The sequence below is a fragment of the Hakea prostrata genome, chromosome 9 (assembly GCF_041222555.1).
Source record: "Hakea prostrata isolate BN-2017 chromosome 9, UWA_Hpros_2, whole genome shotgun sequence".
Lineage (NCBI taxonomy): Eukaryota > Viridiplantae > Streptophyta > Magnoliopsida > Proteales > Proteaceae > Hakea > Hakea prostrata.
Window position 1 is genome coordinate 10,861,390 of NC_142608.1, and position 22,518 is coordinate 10,883,907.

General features: G+C 37.8%; 4 protein-coding genes across 7 annotated transcripts; 3 read left to right on the forward strand and 1 right to left on the reverse strand.

The window, feature by feature from the left end:
* Nucleotides 1-1,839: 1,839 nt before the first annotated feature.
* On the forward strand, nucleotides 1,840-4,121 carry LOC149004620 (putative polyol transporter 4). The gene is made up of 2 exons (XM_089169026.1): nucleotides 1,840-2,252; nucleotides 2,354-4,121. The coding sequence occupies exons 1-2, from the start codon at nucleotides 2,036-2,038 to the stop codon at nucleotides 3,715-3,717; spliced, it is 1,581 nt and encodes a 526-aa protein (XP_089025152.1). The 5' UTR covers nucleotides 1,840-2,035; the 3' UTR covers nucleotides 3,718-4,121.
* Nucleotides 4,122-4,870: 749 nt separating this feature from the next.
* Nucleotides 4,871-8,081, forward strand: LOC149004621 (putative polyol transporter 4). Of its 4 annotated transcripts, none has more exons than XM_089169022.1 (3): nucleotides 4,871-4,962; nucleotides 5,047-5,287; nucleotides 5,734-8,081. In XM_089169022.1, exons 2-3 carry the CDS (start codon nucleotides 5,065-5,067, stop codon nucleotides 7,095-7,097), a joined length of 1,587 nt encoding a protein of 528 aa, XP_089025148.1. In that variant the 5' UTR covers nucleotides 4,871-4,962; nucleotides 5,047-5,064; the 3' UTR covers nucleotides 7,098-8,081. The 4 variants fall into 4 exon arrangements, with proteins under 4 accessions (XP_089025148.1, XP_089025149.1, XP_089025151.1 ...); XM_089169023.1 differs by having other exon boundaries at nucleotides 4,873-4,962; nucleotides 5,052-5,287; XM_089169025.1 differs by lacking the exon at nucleotides 4,871-4,962 and having other exon boundaries at nucleotides 5,206-5,642.
* Nucleotides 8,082-13,104: 5,023 nt separating this feature from the next.
* On the forward strand, nucleotides 13,105-16,908 carry LOC149004622 (putative polyol transporter 4). Its single transcript, XM_089169197.1, has 2 exons — nucleotides 13,105-13,979; nucleotides 14,531-16,908. The coding sequence occupies exons 1-2, from the start codon at nucleotides 13,763-13,765 to the stop codon at nucleotides 15,889-15,891; spliced, it is 1,578 nt and encodes a 525-aa protein (XP_089025323.1). The 5' UTR covers nucleotides 13,105-13,762; the 3' UTR covers nucleotides 15,892-16,908.
* Nucleotides 16,909-16,910: 2 nt separating this feature from the next.
* LOC149004623 (alpha 1,4-glycosyltransferase family protein) lies at nucleotides 16,911-18,566 on the reverse strand. Its single transcript, XM_089169198.1, has one exon. The coding sequence runs from the start codon at nucleotides 18,487-18,489 to the stop codon at nucleotides 17,122-17,124; it is 1,368 nt and encodes a 455-aa protein (XP_089025324.1). The 5' UTR covers nucleotides 18,490-18,566; the 3' UTR covers nucleotides 16,911-17,121.
* Between the last annotated feature and the right edge of the window lie 3,952 nt (nucleotides 18,567-22,518).

Below are 22,518 nucleotides of genomic sequence, written 5' to 3' on the forward strand. Positions count from 1 at the left end.
TTTCCTTTTTTTTATTTTTAGTTTTTTTCATGCTGCCTACTTAAGTTGAGCCTAAACACTTGTCCGTCCATTCAAGTGGCAAAATTACATGCTGTCCACCCTAGCCATATTGAGAAATTACAAGCTATTGTTACATTTTGACCATTTGACTACTAAGTGTTCAAAATTTGAAATTTGTTAAGACACAAATACCTTAACCCTGTCAATTTACATTATTGCCCCTAATAGTCACTATACAAAGCAGCTCCACCTCAACACCTCAGAAGTTGTCTTCCTCTTCTGACTCTGGCTACAAGAATCTGCCACCACCCACTTTTTGGTTGAGTGAAGCTCTATGGGACTCAATTCGCTAGAGGGGAAGAAGGTTTGATATACTTTCCTCTGGGAAGGTCTGAAATACTTCCCTCGTTAAGTTGTCATTTGCAGATCTTCCTTGAACTCGAATCCATGGGTAGAGATAGAGATCTTCTCCTCCAGCTCAGGTTGGTCATCTGAATGTGGCTACGAAAGTGCTCGGATGCTTTTGACGAACTCAAAGAATTTGGGGAAGTGATTAGGTGAGAAGAAATGAGACTCCCATCCTTTGATAAGTGAATGAATTCAACATTCCCAGTTCCTCATTCTTTCCAAGCAAGTTTTTCTTAATTTGTTCCAAATCCTTTGGGGTTCATATCAATATGGCAATCGATGCAACTTTTACATATAGAGAATCTACAACAACTGAGGATATTACCTAATTTCTTTTGGCTTTTGCACTCTAAGAAACCCTAGAAACGAAAAATAAGATTAAACGAAAAGCTAATTAAATATTCAAGCGAAGAGTTTGAGAGAACCACAAATCGATTCTCACAATTTTCTCTGTTCATAAATTCTATTCCTGGGTTACTTAGTTTTGGAACCTTCATCGTCAAAAACTCCCCTGACTTCCAATTTATGTTATTGTGAAACACAAAGTCTGAGAGAACTAGAAAAAAAGGGAACACAAAGTCCTATTACAAATTTGGATGTAAGCTTGTTCTTTTTAACTTGAAGATCCAGCCTTTCAACATAAATTATTCAAGTGAACATGGAGTATTTTTTTGTAGATTTGAAAAAATTAAGTGAGATTTTGTTAAAAAAAAAGCCTTAAATTTCTCTTTCACCCCAGGTAAAATGGCATTTCAATTTCAAAGTTAACAAAGAGTAGAGGTAACTTGTAATTTTTGAAAAAGGACTAATATAGGCAGCTTGATAATTTTTGCTACTTAAGTGGGCCATCAAAAGTTTTGGCCTAACTTAATTGGGCAGCATGAAAAAATAAAAATATTTTCGAGGTAAAATCGAATGAGTAATTGGGCCAAACGAACAAAAACAAATTGTTTAGGTACATTGACTGCTACACTTGGATAAATAAAAATCTATTTGATAAAAAGAAAACAGCCAACTGCGAAATTATTTTAATCTTAATGGATCCCAAATTTCCGTCGAGATCGAAATCTCGACGGTTGAATCTCAATGATTGATATCAAAATCTCGACAAGATCTCGATCCGACTAATCGAGATGTACCATTTAATCGTCAATGCATAGGACTGAAGCAAGGTAGCCTTCCTACGCCATGGCTGGCAGTTGCATAAAGTATGTCCCTTTGTTAACTTTACTGTAAGAAGGGAAATTTTGAAAATTACAAGTTGATGTCCCATAACTTCATGAAGCCAGGATCCTGGCCAATGCCACTGCGTTTACGTGCTGCTCAGTTTTATAAAAGAGAGGAACGACGACTTCAACAACAAGAGTTGAATTTTATAAGGAAAATAGAAGACAGGAATGACATAAAATAGTAACCATTGGAAGACCCACGCGCTCAGTCATTAAGGTCACCCAAGAAAATCCCAGGCACAGAGCCTCCCTCACTATCAACCTTCCAGTCTTCCTGGGTGTTTTTTATTTTCTTCTGGGCTATTGTGTTCAGGAAGTAGTAACTGACTCCACTCTCTGAATCTGTGATGCAAGAAGATTCATAACTGTCTTCTTGGTAGAGTGGGACATTTACAGAGATGGGGTTGGGAGATGGAGATCCAGATGGAGCTGATGGCTTCTCTGACATTTCATTCGGGAAGGAACACAAATACATGAAGATGGATTCAGAGCTAACAGAGGATGATGACCCCTCACATCATCACCATAGTCAAAAGTATGAGATCCATAATACCCAGAAATTCGTTATCACCTGTGCCACTGTCGCTTCTCTCAACACTGTACTAATCGGCTATGGTATAGTATTTCCTTACCCTGATTCGTTGACTCCTTCATGTTGATTTTTCTGAATCTGTTCTGTGTGAAAATTGTTTATTCTGGGTTTCTTTATTATGCAGATTTGGGCGTTATGAGTGGAGCACTTATATTTATACTGGAAGATCTTAAGATAACAGAACTGCAAGAAGGAGTTCTAGTTGGTTGTTTGAGTGTGGTCTCTTTATTGGGAAGTTTAGCAGGTGGAAGGACCTCTGATGCTATTGGTAGGAAATGGACTATGGCTTTGGCTGCTCTTGTCTTCCAAACTGGTATTGCTATAATGGCATTTGCTAATTCTTTTAGGGTTTTAATGGTAGGAAGACTCCTTACAGGGGTGGGGATAGGATTTGGGGGTATGATTGCCCCTGTTTACATAGCTGAGATATCTCCTACCATTGATAGAGGATTTTTTACCTCCTTCCCTGAGATCTTCATTAATGTTGGAATCCTCCTTGGCTTCGTATCAAACTATGCATTTTCGGGTCTTCCTGCACATATTAGTTGGAGGGTAATGCTTGGTGTTGGAATCATACCCTCAATCTTTATGGGTTTTGCCCTTTTGATCATCCCTGAGTCACCTAGATGGTTGGTAATGCAAAAGAGGGTTGAAGAAGCAAGATCAGTTCTAATAAAAACAACTAATAATGTGGAAGAAGTGGAGGAGAGACTGGCAGAGATACAAGAATCAGCTGGGACTTCTAAATCAGAGAAGTATGAAGAGAAACCTGTATGGCGTGAACTATTGATGCCTTCTCCTTCAATTCGGCGAATGTTGATCACTGGGTTTGGAATCCAATGTTTCCAGCAGCTTGTGGGAATTGATACAATCCTGTATTACTGCCCTACAATCTTCAAAGAATCTGGGATTCAAGACAACAGCACACTTCTTGCTGTGACTGTTCTTGTTGGAGTTGTCAAAACTATAGTCATCTTAGTTGCTACTTTTCTCATTGACAGAACAGGTAGGAAGCCATTGATGTACATTAGCAGTGCAGGGATGACTGTTTGTTTGTTCATTTTGAGCCTTTCTCTATCCCTGGTAGGACATGGGCATGTTGTAGTCATACTCACAATCATGTCTGTTTGTGGTTATGTGTCATTCTTCTCTGTGGGAATGGGTCCAGTTGCCTGGGTATTGACATCAGAAATTTTTCCACTGAGACTCAGAGCTCAAGCAGTTGCACTTGGAACAGTGGGGAATAGAGTTATTAGTGGCCTGATTGCAATGTCATTCCTTCCTGTATCTCGAAACATTACAGTGGGAGGAACATTTTTCGTCTTTTTTCTTTTCTCTGCGTTATCTGTTGCATTTGTTCATGCATTTGTTCCTGAAACAATGGGGAAATCTCTTGAGCAAATTGAGTCACTATTCGGGGATGAAGGAGCACTGAAAGGTAGCGAATTAGAGCTTGGAGATGTAGAACATCTTGTGCCCAAAGAGTGATCATGATGTGTTTCACAGATTGGTCTTCTAGCTCTGCAACTTCCTTGAAACAGAATACTAAACCTTGTAATGCTACAAGAAGCTTCATATATCCATGGGAAATTGATCTACTTTCTAACTGGCAAGGTATATCTCCAGCAGGAAGCAAGTTATTATATGTGAGATGCTCAAGCAGTTGTTCTTAGAGCTATTAGTAGTTCTGAGTATTCTTTTTTTTTTCCCTTGGTAAATTGAAATCATTGATTACTTGAATTGGTCCTTATGCTGCTACTGCTCATATTCCCTTGTTTAATAAGTTCTTCTACTTCAATTGTAATTTTACTTGTTAGTTCTACAAAAAATAATCAAAATTGTCAATCTGCCAGATATTTGATATTTTGATGTAATAAATGTAAGGTTCTTTCTGATCGGTTCAGTATTGTTGGATGAAAGTAAACCCTTATCCAAGTAGAAGAGAAAGTAAGAGCAAAGCACCAAAATGGGCTGGATTGATCAATCTTTTGTACTTTTAGTATGATCATCAACAAATCGTCAAAATTCTCACAACTGAAACTGGAGAATTTTCTATAATTAAAGGGCAAACCCGATGCCAAAGGCTTCCAAGCAAGCAAGTCCAAGGGGGCAATTTTGCTTGGTTGCAGCTTTTTGATCAATTGTTTCCACAACATACACTCTTACCTGGATTACCATGACGCCATTCCTAGAATATGAATTTTCTTCTCTCCACATTCCATCTCAAAAAAATACAAAATCCTCCTTAGCACTCTTATTGTCATGTTTCCATTAAGACCCCTTAACAAGAAATAACACACCATGTTATTATATTTCATCCCATAAATAAATAAATTATTATATGAAATCCAAGCTTTTCTAGGTAAGATTCTAGGTAAGAATAGTCAAGTCCAATCACAATGCAAAGAATAAGGAATCCGGTAACGGTTCACATCAGACGCTAAGGATATGAAAATTTTCTTATTGGGTTTTGGTGACAACGTTGAAGACGGAAGAAATAAGAAAACGAAAGGTTGATGGTGTACCTGACCATGACCACGTGTATGTTGGTTTTCTCTGTGTGAATTATACTGCTGAGATACATCTATCATCTATGGGTGACGCCCACGCGCTTATTCATTTGATAACTGAGGAATTACACTTGGATCCTGGTAATGCTGCTCAATTACAGTCAAAAGTTAAGACAGAGTCGTAGATTTGAGAAAGCTTTTCTTCCTCAACACTTCTTGGAAGGTTTTTTTTTTTTTTTTATTTCCTCTCTGTTCTCTCTGCTTTCTGACCCTGCAAATCACTCTTAATAAGTTTGTTTTCTTGTAGAGAAGGACTGCTGCAAAGATGGAGTTAGTGGGTCACCCAGAAGATAGAGATGGATTCTCTGACCTTTCCTCTGGTGGTAAACACAAATACATGATGATGGGTTCGGAGCTAGCAGAAGATGATGATTATCTTGACCCTTCACATCATCGCCATCGTCAAAAGAGTGAAACCCATGATACCCAGAAATACGCAATCGCCTGTGCCAGTTTCGCTTCTCTCAATACCATATTAATCGGCTATGGTAAAGTATTTTCGTTTCCTCTTCCCCCTACCCCAAAAATAAATCCCCTAATCTGTTTCATAGTTTTCTCTATGATTCTATTTGAACTTGTTCTGCATTTGTAAGAAACCCAGTATTGCTCTATGTGCTGTGTTTTCTTGTCCAGAGAATCTGTTCAGATCTCTTATGATCAGAGGATAGCTTATTGTAGAAGTGGCTGAATCACATCCATTAAGCTTCTTGCTCCCCACTCCCACCACAAAACAACCCAACTAACAGCTCTCAGTGAAAGAAAAGAAAACCCTCAATTGGGACATATATTGTAGAACAGCTTGTGCAGTCCAAATGGTTGACTTGATTCTTTGAAGCATCTTTGGTACTGAATTCTTATATAAATTGTTGTGCAGTTTCCTGAAATTGGTAACATTTTAACTTCTGGCTTAGTATGGGTCTTCTCTTATTTGCAGATTTGGGTGTCATGAGTGGAGCACTCATATTTATGTTGGAAGATCTTAAGATAACAGAACTGCAAGAAGAAGTTCTTATTGGTTCTTTGAGCATGGTATCGTTGGTGGGCAGCTTAGCAGGTGGAAGGACCTCGGATGCTATTGGTAGGAAATGGACAATGGCTTTGGCAGCCGTTGTTTTCCAAACAGGCGTTGGTATAATGGCACTTGCTAATTCTTTTAGGGTTTTGATGATAGGAAGGCTTCTTACTGGAGTGGGGATAGGATTTGGAGGCATGATTGCCCCTGTTTACATTGCTGAGATATCACCCACCATTAACAGAGGATTTCTTACCTCCTTCCCTGAGATCTCTGTAAATGTAGGGATCCTTCTCGGCTACATATCTAACTATGTATTTTCGGGCCTTCCGGCACATCTAAGTTGGAGAGTAATGCTTGGTGTTGGAATCATTCCCTCAATTTTTATGGGGTTCGCTCTTTTGTACATCCCAGAGTCACCTAGGTGGTTGGTAGTGCAGAAGCGGATTGAAGAAGCAAGATCAGTGCTAATGAAGACAAACAAGAATGAGAAGGAGGTGGAGGAGAGACTGGCAGAGATACAAGAAGCATCTGGGATTTCTAATTCTGGGAACGATGAAGAGAAACCTGTTTGGCGTGAACTGTTGGCCCCTTCTCCTTCAATTCGGAGAATGCTGGTCACTGGGTTTGGAATTCAATGTTTCCAGCAACTTGTTGGAATTGAAACAACATTGTATTACTGCCCAACGATCTTCAAGGAAGCTGGGATTCAAGACAACAGCACACAACTAGCTGCAACTGTTCTTGTTGGAGTTATCAAGACTGCAGTCATCCTAGTGGCTACTTTCCTCATTGATAAGATGGGTAGGAAGCCATTAATGTACATCAGCACTATAGGTATGACTGCTTGTTTGTTCACTCTGGGCCTTTCTCTAACACTGGCAAGACATGGATATGCTACAGCCATACTCACAGTCCTGTCAGTTTGTGGGGATGTGGCTTTTTTCTCTGTAGGAATGGGCCCAGTTGCCTGGGTTTTGGTGTCTGAAATTTTCCCATTGAGGCTGCGTGCTCAAGCAGTTGCACTTGGAGCTGTCGGGAATAGAGTTCTCAGTGGCCTGATTGCAGCATCATTCCTCTCTGTATCGCATGCCATTACAGTAGGAGGGACCTTTTTCATCTTTTCTCTGTTTGGTTTGTCCTCCATTGCATTTGTTTATGCATTTATTCCTGAAACAATGGGGAAATCTTTAGAGCAGATTGAGTTACTATTTAAGGATGAAGGAGCACCTAGAGGTTGTGAACTGGAGCTTGGAGATGTAGAGCATCTTGTGCCAAAAGAATGATTTGTTTCGCATGTTGGTATGATTGATAAAAGATTTCTACTGGCGCAACTTACTTGAATTAGAATATGAAACCTTCTAATGCTGTAAGTGTCTTCATATCTCCAATGAAACCTTTGCCTGCCTTTTACTGGTATAGCGGATATCCGGCAAAAGGCATGTTATTACAAGCGAGAGATGCACGGGCAACAACAATGAGGCAATTAAAAATCAGAAGTGTTCTTGAACTTATTCACAATGAGGCATATGGCTTTTCCTCTGGATTGATATTTCACTTAAAAGCTATTAGAACTTGGGTTGAGTATTTATTCTTCCTTGTAAAGCTGAAATCATTGAATATTTGATTTGGTCTTGATGTTTCTACTGCTAATTGCTTTTATTTAGAAGGTCCTACTTCAAGTGTAATAGTCCTCAATTCTAAGATGTTTCTTTCATCTAAAGGGGAAAAAGAAAGAATCAAAGATGCTTCAGGTTCTGTTATATTTCATTATTCTGTGATGAAACTCTATCCAGGCTGAAGAGAAGGTTTGAGAAAAGCACCCATATGTGCTAAATTGGCCATATCAGCACTCAGTGTTATATAAATGCATGCCCTCTCCATTAATGGAAATATGTTAATGTCCCAATTCAAATATCCAAACCACTTCTCTGTCTACCCCATGGAAATTTCCCCCACTATTTTTGCCCATCTAGCTCTTGTTAGGTGTTCACTTCTTTAAAATTTTTCAGTGTTCTATTTGAGATGTAACATACAACATGAACCAAGGGTGGCTCCAGCGTTTTCACAATTAAGACACCCAGCTACTGGTTGTGGTTGAAATGAATTGTAATAAATTTTGTAGATTGCGAGTTGTGGATGGTAATTACTTAGCTATTAATCCGGTGGATATCTTATTTATTTGTGCCAAACTGAGTTGGTTAAATTGTTTGTCTTAAAATGGTAAGCCCCAAATAACCCATGAAGCAAATTAGCCGCACCTGGCAAATTCAGAATGATCAAGAAATTGAAACAAACCAAGTTGTGTAGAACATCAAAGCTTGGGTGGGTTGGTGCTTGTATGATTGAAAAGACTACTGAAAGTCCTGATCAGTTGGATGACTGGATAGGGGAATATGACCCCAAGACCAAAATAGAAGTTGGAGAAAAACCTGCAAACCAGTACTTCACTTAACCAGCAAGATGGATTGAGAGAGAGGGCATAGGGTGCTGAAGCTATGTTGAAGATATGATGTGAATCTGATGGACAAAAGTGTAGATGGACGAATGGAAGGAAAACAGAAGGTCTGAGGTTTAGGAGCAAACCAGCCAATGGGATGACTTGAAATGTGGATTGAATGAAGACTTGGTGTTGTGAATTGGCTCTTATAGTCTCAACAGATTTTGGTAGAACTCTTGTGTTGCAGCAAAATTTCAATCTTCTGGAGCTACACCAGCAGCCTGTGATTGGTAGTGGCTGCCGGAGGACATTATGGGTATAAGCGGCTTGTACCGGGGCTCCAAGAGTGCCTCCAGGAGCAGTTGATTACTCAGTTGCAATTACAAATCACTGCAGTCGAGGAGGGTTGGTTGCAAGAGAAAGAGAAGAAAAGGGAGGGGGGGGGGGGGGAGTGGTCTATCTCAGTCCTGGGTCTCACCCTTCAGCTGTCTCAGCTGTTGAACATGGAAAACTCGAAAGTTTTGTTTGGATTGCAATTGGGATATCTAGAGGATACAATGAAAATGTAAACTGCCACTCTAGCAACTAATGACATAGAAATAGAAGATAACTAAAGTTAGGAACAAAAGCTTTATGGATCACAGCTAACTTGCAAGAAATAAAAATTAGAAACTAATAATATCGACAATTACTCTGAACAAAAAAAGAAAAATTACTACTAAAGCAATCATAAAGAGAAACTAAAAGTTCCATGGAAACTGAGTTCCCTGCTGAGAGTATAGGATGGGAAAGTGGACTATTGGACAGTGATGCCAGATGAATTGAAGATGGTCACCCTTGCATGCTTGGGTGGTTTCCGGTGGGTTTCGTCTTTCATAATATGCGTCATTTTACTGGTTTTCCTTATTTGTATTTGTATGATTGGGAAATTGAATTTGATCTTGGGAATGAAATGTAATGAATGTTAGCAGTAGAAAGTGAACCTTATCAAGTCCATTATGTATCAGTTAACCTTGTCGCTTTAACCCAATTCATGGTTCATAGTTCATTTTGCTTAAGATAACTCTCAATTTAAATGCTTAGATATGTGGAAACCATATCATTATTTTGCTGCATATGAGTTATCTTTATTAGAATAATATAAATTTGATGAAGAGAAATTCTACTCAGGGGTGCTATGAATAAAGAACTTAAAAGAGCTGCACTGGAGAAATTCAGCTGCTCATCCAGTTATCCATGGACAGCAAATTTGGAGAAATTTCAGCTGCCTTTCAGGATTTTATAATGCAGATTGTGTTTCATCAACATGTAGCCAACCCCATTTAGTTGGGACAAGGCTTATTGTTGTTGTTGTTGTTGTTGTTGTGTTTCATCAACATATTTTGATGGTAGTGAACCTACTTATGTAGAGTCTGCTTTCAAGGCTTTCCTGCATTAACAGTTTTATTTTTTAAGTCTACTGGAATTCTATACAACTTTTTGGAACCAAGCTACAGGTACATCTACTAGCTGTGACTCCCTGTCTTATAGGGTGGAAGACTCAGAGATCTATGTGCAGAGAATCACCATTGAAACAAGCAAGCCTCCATTGATAATGTATGATGTAATATCTGAAGGAAGCTCACTTTTCATATCTTGAATCATATATATCAATACTGTCTTTGGATTCATCTGCCAAAGATTTCATGATTTTGAGTGTTTTTTTTTTCTTTTTCCTGTTTGTTTTGAGATCAGAAAGATACAATGTTAATTCTAAATTCATGTTCCTACAACATTTGATTGACTGATTCATTTTGTGGGGAACACAAGATCATATCAGAATTGCCATACCCAATTCCAGTCCAAAAGTGTTTCCGGAAACCCAAAAATACCAGTGTCACTTTAAGGGTATTGTCAAACAGCATCAAAGTGACAATAAATAGGCATGGATTATAGAAACAATACAGTTGCAGAAACCTCATCAAATGAACTCTCTGGGGAAGAACTGAGCAGGATAGAACCCAGAAATTTTTTTGCTATAATCATGAAAGTAAATTGTAGTTAATCACTTAAAAAAAGTAATGATCTTTACATTCTAGAGCATAAAATGGCACATCTTTATCATTTGTTCCATTGATCTATTATGGACACATCAACTCAACTAATTTTGTAAGAGTGTGAAATTCTATAACCTTAATAATTTAGAACACATTTGAAGCACTCTTGTAGAGTCACAAAGGACAACAAAGGATGAGAAAGCCATGAACACCTTTAAACTTAAATATTCATATGCTATGGTAAAGCCCAATTTTGTTTTAGATTACTTATAGTTGACTTAAGTGTTTTTAATAAGACATTTCCAAGTCCCAAGAGACACCGAAAGCTTAAAATAATTTAAATTAATTTATAATTGGTTTATATTATTCCTCTTGATACTAGACAAGTGGCAGGTAACATATGGATAGATCAGTGAGGCATGAGGCATCATCAGCTTAGATATTTAGGTGACATTTTGATTTTTTACATGTAGAAGAAAACAACACAATATATTTTTTTTATTTCCTCTCCCTCTCAAAGAATCAAGGATAATTAGATGCAAGATGTTGGTTGTAGAACAAAATTAATTTTAAATGTTAAATATGAATTAATTAGTAAAAGATGACAACCTAAGTGACTTAAGAAGTTTTGAGGAATAATTTCTTTATGATTCATGTATCACTCATAAACATTATATTTATATTTTTGGGAATCAAGTTTTCTTTTGTTCTCTATATTTGGTTACGTAATTCTTAAAACATAGTTTATTTAAAAAATAATATCATTATTTCTGAGAACGATAATTTATAAAACGCTCTCGAAACAATTGTTTAATGACTTTAACTTTATCAAATAATTCTTCTTGAATTATCAATTTTTAATATATATGGTTGAAAATAAGTAGTTTATAAAGACGGTAAAGTGCACCATCATCCTCGCTTAATGGATGAGAAAAGCTTTTCTCATATTAAAATTTTATTTAAAAATAATTAAAAATTAAAGACTCATCCCCCTCAATAGCTTAATTTATTTTTGAGGTAAATACTAGCTTAATTACGACTCTATATAGTGGATGAGGGAGTTATGTTAATTTTTGTTAAATAAACCTTAATAACAAATATTATATATGTTTTTCTTGAAATCATGTTTAGAAAATATTAAAATTGAATATTCTAAAGGTAGTTTAAAACATAGAACCAATGTGTCAGTTTTCTAAAACATAGTCAGAATGTACAAAAGTTTTGGCAGTCATCATCCTTGAATGATTATTTTTTTCTTAAAAAAAAAAGAAGATTATCCTAGAATGATGATTTCTCCATTTTAACTAATCAATTGGTGTGTGATATAATGGACTAACCCCCCCTTCACATATCTTACTTACTCCCTCTCTTAAAGAAATTGCTTCTAGGGAATTGGACACCTCACCTCATGATATGGTAAACCGACAAAATTGCAACAACCAACATATCAATAAATATTTATAATTTTTTATACTTAAAATGCATTTGTTTTTTCTGTCATCATCAACTACTTATAAGATTAGGGTTTATAGGGTTGGGAGAGAGAAAAAGAGAGTCCGGGTCAGCGACCCCGACGGAGAGCACTTTGTGCTCCCCGGCACTTCCTGATCACAAAGATCAGTGGGGTCCACGGTGAAAAACACATTTTGGAAAAAATAAAAAATAAAATTTTTTTTCACCAATGAGACCCACTAGTTTTTGTGGTCAGAAAGCCATCGGAGAGATGATCCGGATTTGGAAAAAGATGTACTAGAACTTAAGAGCAGTAGAGAAAGAAGAAGAAAAAAAAAGATACATAACAAGTTATCACCACTCTGCTAGAAGTATATCTATAAATGCATTTAATTCATAGTAATTTTGATAACATTTACACATAAATTCAACGAATAATCCTTGAAAATAAATCTTTTCGATACCATTTTAAGGATAATGCCCTAAAAAGGGAAAAATAAGTAATTTTTTTATGAGAAGAAATTCATTTATTGGCGCAAGAATGGTGCATGGAATCAAAGTTACAAATAACCATGGAGTAAAAAGTGGCCAGTATGACCTTCCTGGGAAAAAACGACTTATTGAGAAAGAGCGTGTGAAATTTTTTTGCACTCTCTGGAAATAAAAGAGAAATTACAAGACTCAAAGTTAAGAGGACAAAAAAGAAGCAAATTGTTTTAACATCTTAAATTCAAGGTCTTTAAACATTGACACCTCACTTTATCTTTGAAAAAAACAGGAGAAATTCCAAACTTAGACTTTCACTGAATAGGTAAAAGTCCAATCTGTTACTAAATGTTGTTAAGTAACTTTAAAATTTAAAACACACAAGATCATGGTTGAACAATAACGGAACGAATAGTTAACAATCTTAGATGTATTTGACCATCGAGGATTGCTTAGTCGGTAATAACCAACATCTCTTAATGAAAAGATCGCAGTTTCCATACTCGTTGTGGTATATGTGATAATTCCCACCCCTAATGTAAAGCTACGAATTTCAAATATATATATACATAAATGAGATGGATTTGCCCTTAATTTTCCTTAAAAAGAGAATCATTGTTCCCTTATTCCATGCTCCATATTATATTGTCTTGAATATCAATATTCACTATGAACAAACTGATACCATATCGTATCACCCGATAAATTCATCCATCATGGGAGAAGAGAACAATATGTTTTATCGGATAAAACAATCAAAATGGAAAGACAGCTGTCAAAGTCCAAGAAACATTTATAAACCAGAAAGGAGAAGAAAAAAAAAGGTAGGAGAGAGAAAAGTAGAAGCCGTTTTTCTCGCCGTGATGAGTTGAATCTATCGATGAAACGTTGTGATTCCTTGTTCCAAACTAAATCAATGTTCTCATGGAAAATGGAAATTCCTACCCAATAAAAAGAGAGGAAATTTAGCCCTTAAAAATGGAAACCCAGTAAGGAGCTTCAAAACTTCCTTCCTTCCTTCCTTTGCGGCTGCTACTGCAAATATGACTTCTTCTCCTCCTCAAAATGCCCAATGAAAGTCAGACAGAGACAACACGGAAAGCAACTCTCTACTTGTCTCTTCTTGAATCAGAAATTCTTTTAATTTTCTTGGAAAATTTCAAACATTTTAGTTTTTACTCGTCAACTCTAGTATTTGCTGTAATTTACAGAGCTAAGGTCAAGGCAAACCTGGCATTGGCCAGCTGGAGTTAAGAACTGGGTTGCTTCCGCGTTAAAAAATTTACATGAAATGAGCGTGAGACCCACTTGATCTCTCAGGTTGGAAGTAAAGCAGCTATCGGTGGGGCCACATGACACAGAAATGGTCTTCTCTCTGGTTTTCCCTGAGATCTGGAACTGAGGTCCTCTTCTGAGATTCAATTCAAGAGCTGAAATACCCAGGAACGGGAAAGATAAAATAACTACTGGGTTCCTCTGTGTTTATCAATTTCTTTTTCCTGTTGTTTCTTCTCATCTTCTTTGGGTTTACAGAGAAATGGGATTTGTGGGACTTCAAGAAAATGGGAATGGAGATGGGTTCTCTAACCTTCCTTTGGGAACCAAAAACAAATACAGGAGGATGGATTCAGAGTTCACAGAAGACGAAGGCGCTTCACATCTTCCTCATCAACCGATCGTGACCAAGAATACCAAGAGATATGTTTTTGCTTGCGCTGTCTTCGCCTCTCTCAACTCTGTCCTTCTGGGCTATGGTGAGTTTCCCCTCTTTAATCTGCTGTTCTATTTTGTAATGGCAATTCATGGGGCTCTATCTATTTTCTCTTCCCCTTGATACAGAAAACCCAAATCTAAATGACCATCCCTTTCTCTGTCTTTCTATTGCCACAAAAAGTTGTCGGTTTGGTCATCTCTCAAACTGATAATAGAAGGGTACAGATTTGTTTCTGGCTGCGGGTTTAGGGGCTCATGTCACTGGTATGGCTGTATTTGTGAACAAGATCTTGGTCAATTTCGATTATGTTTATCTTAGAACAGCATGCTGGCCTGAAATTGGTATTCTAGTCCCTAAAACTTGTCTTCTGAATTGCATTTGCATCTCATTTGTAATTATTACCACTGTATTCATTATTTGACATTGAAGCTTTCATAGCTTTGTGAAGATTTTAAATGGGAGGAATTCCATTTGGGAAGAGAATCACACAACAGCTTTTGTAATTTGATTAGTTGATGATATTCTTTGCAAGCGTTTAATTTTGTTAGAATGAATGTGAAGCCTGAAGCATTTGGCCTTTATGATCTGCAGATGTGGGTGTTATGAGTGGAGCCATCATATTTCTTCAGGAAGATCTGAAGATTTCAGAGGTACAAGAAGAAATTCTGGTTGGTTGCTTGAGCATTATCTCACTTTTGGGCAGTCTAGCTGCTGGTAGAACCTCAGATGCAATTGGTAGAAAATGGACAATGGCTTTTGCAGCGATTATATTTCAAACAGGTGCTGCTATAATGACGCTTGCTCCTTCTTTCAAAGTACTGATGATAGGAAGACTCTTAGCTGGGATAGGGATTGGTTTTGGAGTCATGATTGCCCCTGTTTACATTGCCGAGATATCACCCACCATTGCCAGAGGATCTTTCACCTCATTCCCTGAGATCTTCATCAACTTGGGTATCCTTTTAGGTTACGTATCTAACTATGCATTTTCTGGTCTCTCACCACACATAAGCTGGAGAATAATGCTTGGTGTTGGAATCCTGCCATCGGTATTTATCGGATTTGCTCTGTTCATCATACCTGAGTCACCCAGATGGTTGGCAGTGCAGAACCGAACTGAAGAAGCAAGGATGGTCCTGCTGAAGACAATTGATAATGAGGAAGAAGTGGAACTGAGACTCCAAGAGATACAGCAAGCAGCTGGGACTGCCAATGTAGATAAATCTGAAGAGAAGGCTGTGTGGCGTGAACTCCTATTCCCTTCACCTGCAGTTCGCCGCATGATGATAACTGGGCTTGGAATTCAATGTTTCCAGCAGATCACAGGTATAGATGCAACTGTATATTACAGCCCCACAATCTTAAAAGAATCTGGAATCGAAGACAAAACCATGCTTCTTGCTGCAACTGTTGCTGTTGGATTTTCCAAGACTATTTTCATTTTGATTGCCATTATGCTCATTGACAAAGTGGGGAGAAAACCACTGCTATATGTCAGCACAATTGGGATGACTATATGTTTGTTTGGATTGAGCCTTACTCTATTTTTAACTAAGGGTGGAGTAGCCATTCCATTGTCAATTTTAGCTGTGTGTGGGAATGTTGGCTTCTTTTCGGTGGGAATTGGCCCTATTTGCTGGGTCTTGACATCTGAAATCTTCCCTCTCAAATTGCGCGCTCAAGCAGGAGCACTGGGAGCTGTGGGGAATAGAGTATCCAGTGGCATTGTTGCCATGTCCTTCCTGTCTGTTGCTCGTGCTATTACAGTGGCAGGAACCTTCTTTATCTTTGCTGTGATTTCAGCACTCTCCATTGCCTTTGTTTATTTCTTTGTTCCTGAAACAAAGGGGAAGTCTCTGGAGGAGATTGAGATGCTTTTTCAGAGTGCAGGAGGATGGCAAGGTGGTGAGGTGGAGCTCGGAGATGTTGAACATCTAGTGCAAAAGCAATAAGTGCCTTGTGGGAGGCTTTGATGAGCCAAAATCTTCAGCCATTTCTTCCAACTATACAACTAGCTTGAAAGAAGATAAAAGCATTCCCGTGCTCGCAGAGCTGGCATGTTTTGGTTGGAATTCTAGCTAGTTTCCACTACGCAGTGTTGCTCAGTGAATCCTAGTTGCCATACTTGAATTATACAGCCCAAAAGCTCCTCTTTCGCAATCCATTCAACCGAGAAGGCAATTATCTATCATTGGGGCTATATTACCGATCTAGTAAGAAGCCTTCCGAAATTTATTGAGACCCTGATGGGTCCAACCTTTTCTTTTAAGATGGTATCTGAGAAAATATTAGAAACTTTTGTGTAGCTCATAGAGTGACTTTTACTTCTTTAGAACTGAAATAGGAGCAACTGATTTGTTCTTTCTCCTGCTTCTGTTACCTATTTTAAGAAAGAGGAGGCTTGTTCTTTGGGTGGAACACAACTATCATAGTGAAATATTGTATAATTTTTCCCAGCACTCATTTTTTGTACTCAAACAATAATTATGGTCTTATTGTATCACAGATCTTGTCTTCCCTGTCCACCTAAATAACCTCATTCTTAGATTTCTGATTTTGTTGCTATTATTTTGATGTTTATATAATTTTCAATTTTTTTAATGGTTTATGTTTATTTTGTATCCAAAACATGAAATAAATGACTCATCCTCACCAAGAATGACAGATCTAAATCATCGAGTTTCTTGAGGGCAAGCCTAAATTGAAAAACCTGATTATCCAACAATGATGAAGGATGATAAAATTGGAGAGCAGTTGCTTCTTTTTCTTTCTGTTTTGGGGTGGCTTCTTACAAATAAAGATTACTAAGTGTGAGCAGGTACAGACACTGGTAAGCTTAAAAGTGAACAGGAACAAGGATCTGAAACTGTAAGTTCCAAACATGAAAGAAATAATCCATATTGTCTCAAGTGACCCAGAATTTCAGAGATGCTGTTGACAAATTCCTGTATATCTTTATTGTATTTTGTATACTGAGACAGTGATTGAATTTGTAAGCGAGAAACAAAATTTCTCTACACTACAGAGGAACAATTAAAGGAAGTGTTTTTCTTTTCCCCTTCCCATGGTCTTCTTCTTTTAAGATCTGAAACAGTGGGACTATCTGCATTGGCATATAATCGTATTATCAAACAGAACAAGTAAGAGAAGAAAATGGGTAGATGAGATATATCACATTTGCCTCATCTTTCTTTGACACCCTTGAAGCTGGCACTGTGGTTGCAGAAGATGCAGTAATCCAACATTATATGATCAATGACACTTCCTTCTTCAACCTCCAGCTTTCTACTGTGTTTGTTCCACAAGTGAACTGCCATGCTCTGTCTGCGAATATATCTAAGCTTTGCCGATATCCATTTTGAATGCGCTTCATCTTCAGGTCTTCGGAAAATGCTCTGTACTCTACTCCATTCAACGGGATAAAATGCTGGAGGAGGCAAAACTGTGAAGTTGAATCCTGGTTGCCCAGCTGCTCTTGAAACAACCCTTGAAACCAGGTAAGGGCCATTGTGGCCCCATTTACTTCCATCAAAGGTTAGTGTAAATTCTTCTATGAATTTGAAGAGGAGTGGATGCTTTCTATCAAATATCAAAACAGCATTATTTAATCGACTCCAGTTTCCAGTTTGAAGGTCAAGCGTCTGTGCTCCAATCACATTTCTCAAATTGGAGAAGCTCTTCAAGACAATAACATCAGTGTCGATATAAATACCACCAAATTTATACAGGACAGCCAGTCTAAGCAAATTGGACAAGTTCTGACCCAGAGAAACCTGCCCAGGATCAATTTTTCCCTTCTTCAACCGATCGTACCAAGCTTCTGCAGGAGTGTTCTTGAATATATAGTCGAAATTAGGAGGAATTGCAGTCACCCTCAAGCCTTTCTCCAAGAATGGTCCTAGCATTGGAATCCCTCTTCTCGAGCCCATGGAATTGGTGAGTATGAGCAAACAAGCATCTGGGTGCGATTTAAAAAGGCTCTCTATACTAATAAACTCTCTAGGACCAAATGACTGCAAAGAAGAAGATATCCAAGTCATGAAAAACCGAACCTTACAAGGAGAAACTGAAGAATTCAAAGAAGAGTCGTGAAAGAACTCATTCACTATCCTGCGAAATTGCTTCAACGAGGGCACGGACTGCAAAATCTTCAACTGGGTCTTCTTGGTTCTGAGCAATCTAGGCTTGTGGGGTTTAGAAGAGTTCAATTCCTGCATAAGGGGCAACTGGGTCTTCGGTTTAGAACGTGGGATTTCTTCCTTAACCAAGTACATGATCGAAGAAGAAGAAGAGTCGTTCCTTGTTGCTCTATCTACTGGGTTTTCAGGCGAGAAACTATCGGATTCCAGAGGGATTAGAGGCGAAAGAGGAACATAAACACTCAAATTACTGGCACCACTATAGAACATTAGAAGAAGGAGAAGGAAAACGAAGAAGGAGGTTGGGATACAGCAGAGGAAAGCGGAAAGAGAAGTCCTTGTTTGATGGAAATGAGGTAATGGAAGTGAAGAAGGCGGAGAAGGATTGGTGGTGTCATTATCTATTCCCATTGCGTCTAATTTCTCTCAATTGAACAATTTCATACCCATTTTCATTTCTTCTTCTTGTTCAGAAGAGGAATCAGAAATGCCCAGAAATCTTGAAACTCATTTGAATGGCGGGTAACTGCAATGAAGTAGATGGATCATGGATTCGTGACGACATGCACATGATTGTGTCTGTTGGTATTATTTATTTATTACAATTAAATTATTTTTTTTTTTTTTGTACAAAAGACCTTTTTATATATTGGAAAACTGATGATGAAGATATTATATATGCCGTAAGAATTGAATTCACAAGCTTTCCAGTGAGAAATGAGGTTCTAAACCATTTCACTAATTTTCCATTGTTGTTTCTTGGTATTTTGTTTCTGCATTGCAATGAGAGTCGACAATTTGTATGTTACAATTGGTCGAATCAAAATATGGCATTTTTCCTCTTGAATTATATTTCTTTTTTCAAAATCTAATCTTTTTCACTATTTTATTTTATTTTGCCTTTATCAATGTCCCCTTATATTTAGGAATAAGTTCTCACCTACTAGTGGAGATCCTCTACACTAGTTTGTGCTTCCACCCATTTTTATCTATATTCATATGAGTGTGAGGTTCACACTGTCTCTATCTAACACAGGCAAACCCTGTAAGTGTGGGTAAATGAAAGGGTAAGTTGGGTGGAGAGAATTTAGGTTCTTCACCTACCTTCTTATTTCTAAAGGTAGTCTTCTTTTTTTTTTCAATGAAATAATCGTTGAAAAGTAAAGACACTCTAAATCTATGTCATATTGACAATGACTTCCAAAATGTCTCTTATATTTGCACAAAAAAAAAATACTTTTATTTAGCAAATAATGTTTAGTCATGGGTAAATAATTTCATAATTTTTAAATTACCTTTAATCTCTTTTGTGACTTTTTATTATTGCCTTTAATAAAATGGAATTATAAATTCATCATCCTTCTTCTCCATAAATTGTTTCTTTTTTGTTAACAATCCCATATTACAGAAGGTGCTCCTCCTAAGATTAGTTTAGAACAAGTGCACGTGACATATTCTTCCAAATCATGTATTCCTTCAATTTCCTAATCTTGGTTATCTGATAGTATATTTTCTTGAAAGAAAAAAAAAATCACTAGAATAATAAGCTGTTGGATAATTGTAATATAAATTTTAAAAATACAATAATAGAATTGCAATACAATTGAAAAATGAAGATCCTTAGCTAATTTGGAAAACTTGATATTGTAATCGAACAAACCATCAATGAACGAGGTTGAGTCACACATTGAATGTTGTCTTTAAGGTAATGGATGCACCCTACTACCAAGAGTTCTCCGCTCCACTACCTCCAAAATAAAACAACCTCCAACTAGAATAACTACCCAGTTGACATTACCCATTCTCTTGGTACTGGCAACCCCAACAACTCAACTTTTGGCAATACACTTCCCATATGATTCACCAACTTTGCAAATCTTGGCTGCTATGCTATCCAAATCTAGGTACATCAGTTTCAAAAAAATCCACCTAATATTTCCAACATAACCATCACTAATCAATCCACTCAACAAGCTAGCCATTTGAACCTATCCACATCTTAACCAAACCCAACCCGACGAGCTATACTCAAACCAAGCCAGTGTGGTTCACCAAACAACCATTCATTGCTCCATACAAACAGAACCTACAATTTTACATACCCATGAAGGTGAAAACATGAATCAAAGTATTTTCAAATCTCCTTACAATCTCACTACCTATATTCAAGGTGAAGCATCGCTTCTTTTTATATTATTATTTTATCATTATGTAGGATCTTTTATGATTATTAAAGAATCATGGTGGTTGGATTATATGTCAAGATGGTTTGTTTAATGGTTTAACCAAATGGTTCGAGTGTAATTAAATAATAGCTTAACTGGAATTGGATTTCAATTAGTATTTTGGACGAGATCCGACATCACTTGTGGATCCCACAACGGTAGAATTAGACTAAACTAAAAACAAAGAAATGATCAGCATAATTTTCTAAACCTGGAAGTATTAATATTTGCATCCTAGAGTAGGCTTTGCATGACAAAATAGAGTGGGCCCACAAACCTATAAACTAGGCCCATTAGTTAAGATATATTATAATATAATAATTAATAAATATACATATCATATTATATGGAGAGAGAAAAGAAGGGCCCCCCCCCCCCCCCCCCCGGCCCCCCCCCCCCCTTCCCAACCCCCGAGATCATGAAGGAGCCTAATGGAGGATCCCTCCCTCACCTTTTTTCAATTCTTCCCGGGTGCTTGTAAGAAGGTATTTTAAGAAGATAATGAGTGTGAGTGCCTTCTCGACCACCAACATTAGAACCTTACCTACCTGCCCTCTTTTTGGGTCGGGAGTCCCTTTCTTCTCCTGCTCTGGTGGTCTCCACTTCTACCTTTTCTTTTTGTATCGAGTCCTAGGGCCTCTCCTTTACTGGTTCAACATCTTCTCAAAATCTAATTCTCTCATACCGAATCCATGAATGGATATTGCACTAAATGTTTGTAATTAATAGTGTAGTCGCTCTTTCCTCTTTTCTCTGTTTGATGGGTTGCTGTAAAATTTAACTCCTAGTAAACGCAGCGACAAAGGCTTCTTTGGCCATGTGATTGATTATCCAAAAGCATCTTCCTCTTCGCACTTCAACTCTATGATGATGATAGAAAAGCCTGTTGCCTGTTGGGAATATCTTGGTGCTACATTGATTTGCTGCTTCAATGAAGGGTTCTTTGCTGCAGAATTCGTAACAAATGATCAAAGATATGTTGGGCTCTCTAAAGCACCTTGGTGAGTTGATAGTATGCTGCTGCATATGGCATTAGAACCATTCCCTATCTCTTATATCCCTGGCCACTCAGCTCCTCCAGTGGCGATTTGGGTGCAGTTCCATGATGTGAGGACGATTGCTACTCTTCAAAAGAGATCTCTGAAGCTGCTTCTCAACTTGGGAAGGTGGTGGAGGTTCAGCTACATCTTAAAGAGCTTGGTCTTTCCTCCAGAGTGGCTAGAGCAAAAATAATGTTTGATCTGGCTGATGCAGTCGAGTTCCAGGTGGCTTTAGGAACCGACAATGGTGAATTTGTACACCTAAAATGCAAGTTTGAAGTTAAAATTTTGTGCACTAGATGTGGCCGCCTAACACAATCTGATGGTGAGTGTCCCTTTAGAAAGCTTGCTAATGGCAACACTAACAAGGAACTCAACTTACCCGGTTTCTTCAAAAAAGCTAAAACGATTCCTATTCGGTTTAGCTCCTCAAAAGTTTTGTCTTCAAAGACACTAGAGAAGCTGTTGGCTTTCAAAGCCAAAAATGTATCCAAAATTTCTGATCTCTTAAAGAATCATGGGCCTACAAAAACTGTGTTTCAAGGACTTACTCGAATGGAGTGTGATGAAGCACTAGTCAAAGAAGATGGTGAAATGCTACCTTATGAAAAATACGAAAAAGTTGAAGCTGTTAACAATGATAAAGGTGATCTTTCTGAGGATTTTTCCTCTCCTCTTTTTTTTGAGGAACCACTCAAATCTTCTAAGATTTTGGGTTCTGATCAAGGCCAAAGAGTTGCCGAGCTGGTTGGACATGGACATGACTGTAGCTTGCACAAACATCTTGGGGCAAAGGACAAAGACTTGACTGAAAATGCCAAGACAATGAATATTTACCACGTGTATTGTAACCAACACAATCTTAGAGTTGGTGGTATACATGGTAACAATTCAAAAAATACTAATGTTGGTGCTTCTGAAGATGCTGAGAGTTGGAGTTCGGACCTAGCAAACACACCCGCAAATGGAAAAGGTCTCAGGGATCGGACCAAATTCTTCTTCCTAATCTTCCTAATAAAATGACACAGTCCCAACCATTGCCCACCCCAATTTTCAATCCATTTGAGGCCTTTAAAACTTATGTTGATTCCTTGCTAACCATGACTTCTGATTCTGATAACCTGCTCGACCAAATCAAAGGTGACATTGACTCAAGAGTTCTCAATAGGGCAGGA

Coding starts and splice junctions, on each gene's coding strand:
- LOC149004622 (XM_089169197.1), top strand. CDS start 13,763: ATGGGATTTGTGGGACTTCAAGAAAATGGGAATGGAGATGGGTTCTCT. Junction 13,980..14,530: donor CTCTGTCCTTCTGGGCTATG/GTGAGTTTCCCC, acceptor TATGATCTGCAG/ATGTGGGTGTTATGAGTGGA.
- LOC149004623 (XM_089169198.1), bottom strand. CDS start 18,489: ATGGGAATAGATAATGACACCACCAATCCTTCTCCGCCTTCTTCACTT.
- LOC149004621 (XM_089169022.1), top strand. CDS start 5,065: ATGGAGTTAGTGGGTCACCCAGAAGATAGAGATGGATTCTCTGACCTT. Junction 5,288..5,733: donor TACCATATTAATCGGCTATG/GTAAAGTATTTT, acceptor TCTTATTTGCAG/ATTTGGGTGTCATGAGTGGA.
- LOC149004620 (XM_089169026.1), top strand. CDS start 2,036: ATGGGGTTGGGAGATGGAGATCCAGATGGAGCTGATGGCTTCTCTGAC. Junction 2,253..2,353: donor CACTGTACTAATCGGCTATG/GTATAGTATTTC, acceptor TTTATTATGCAG/ATTTGGGCGTTATGAGTGGA.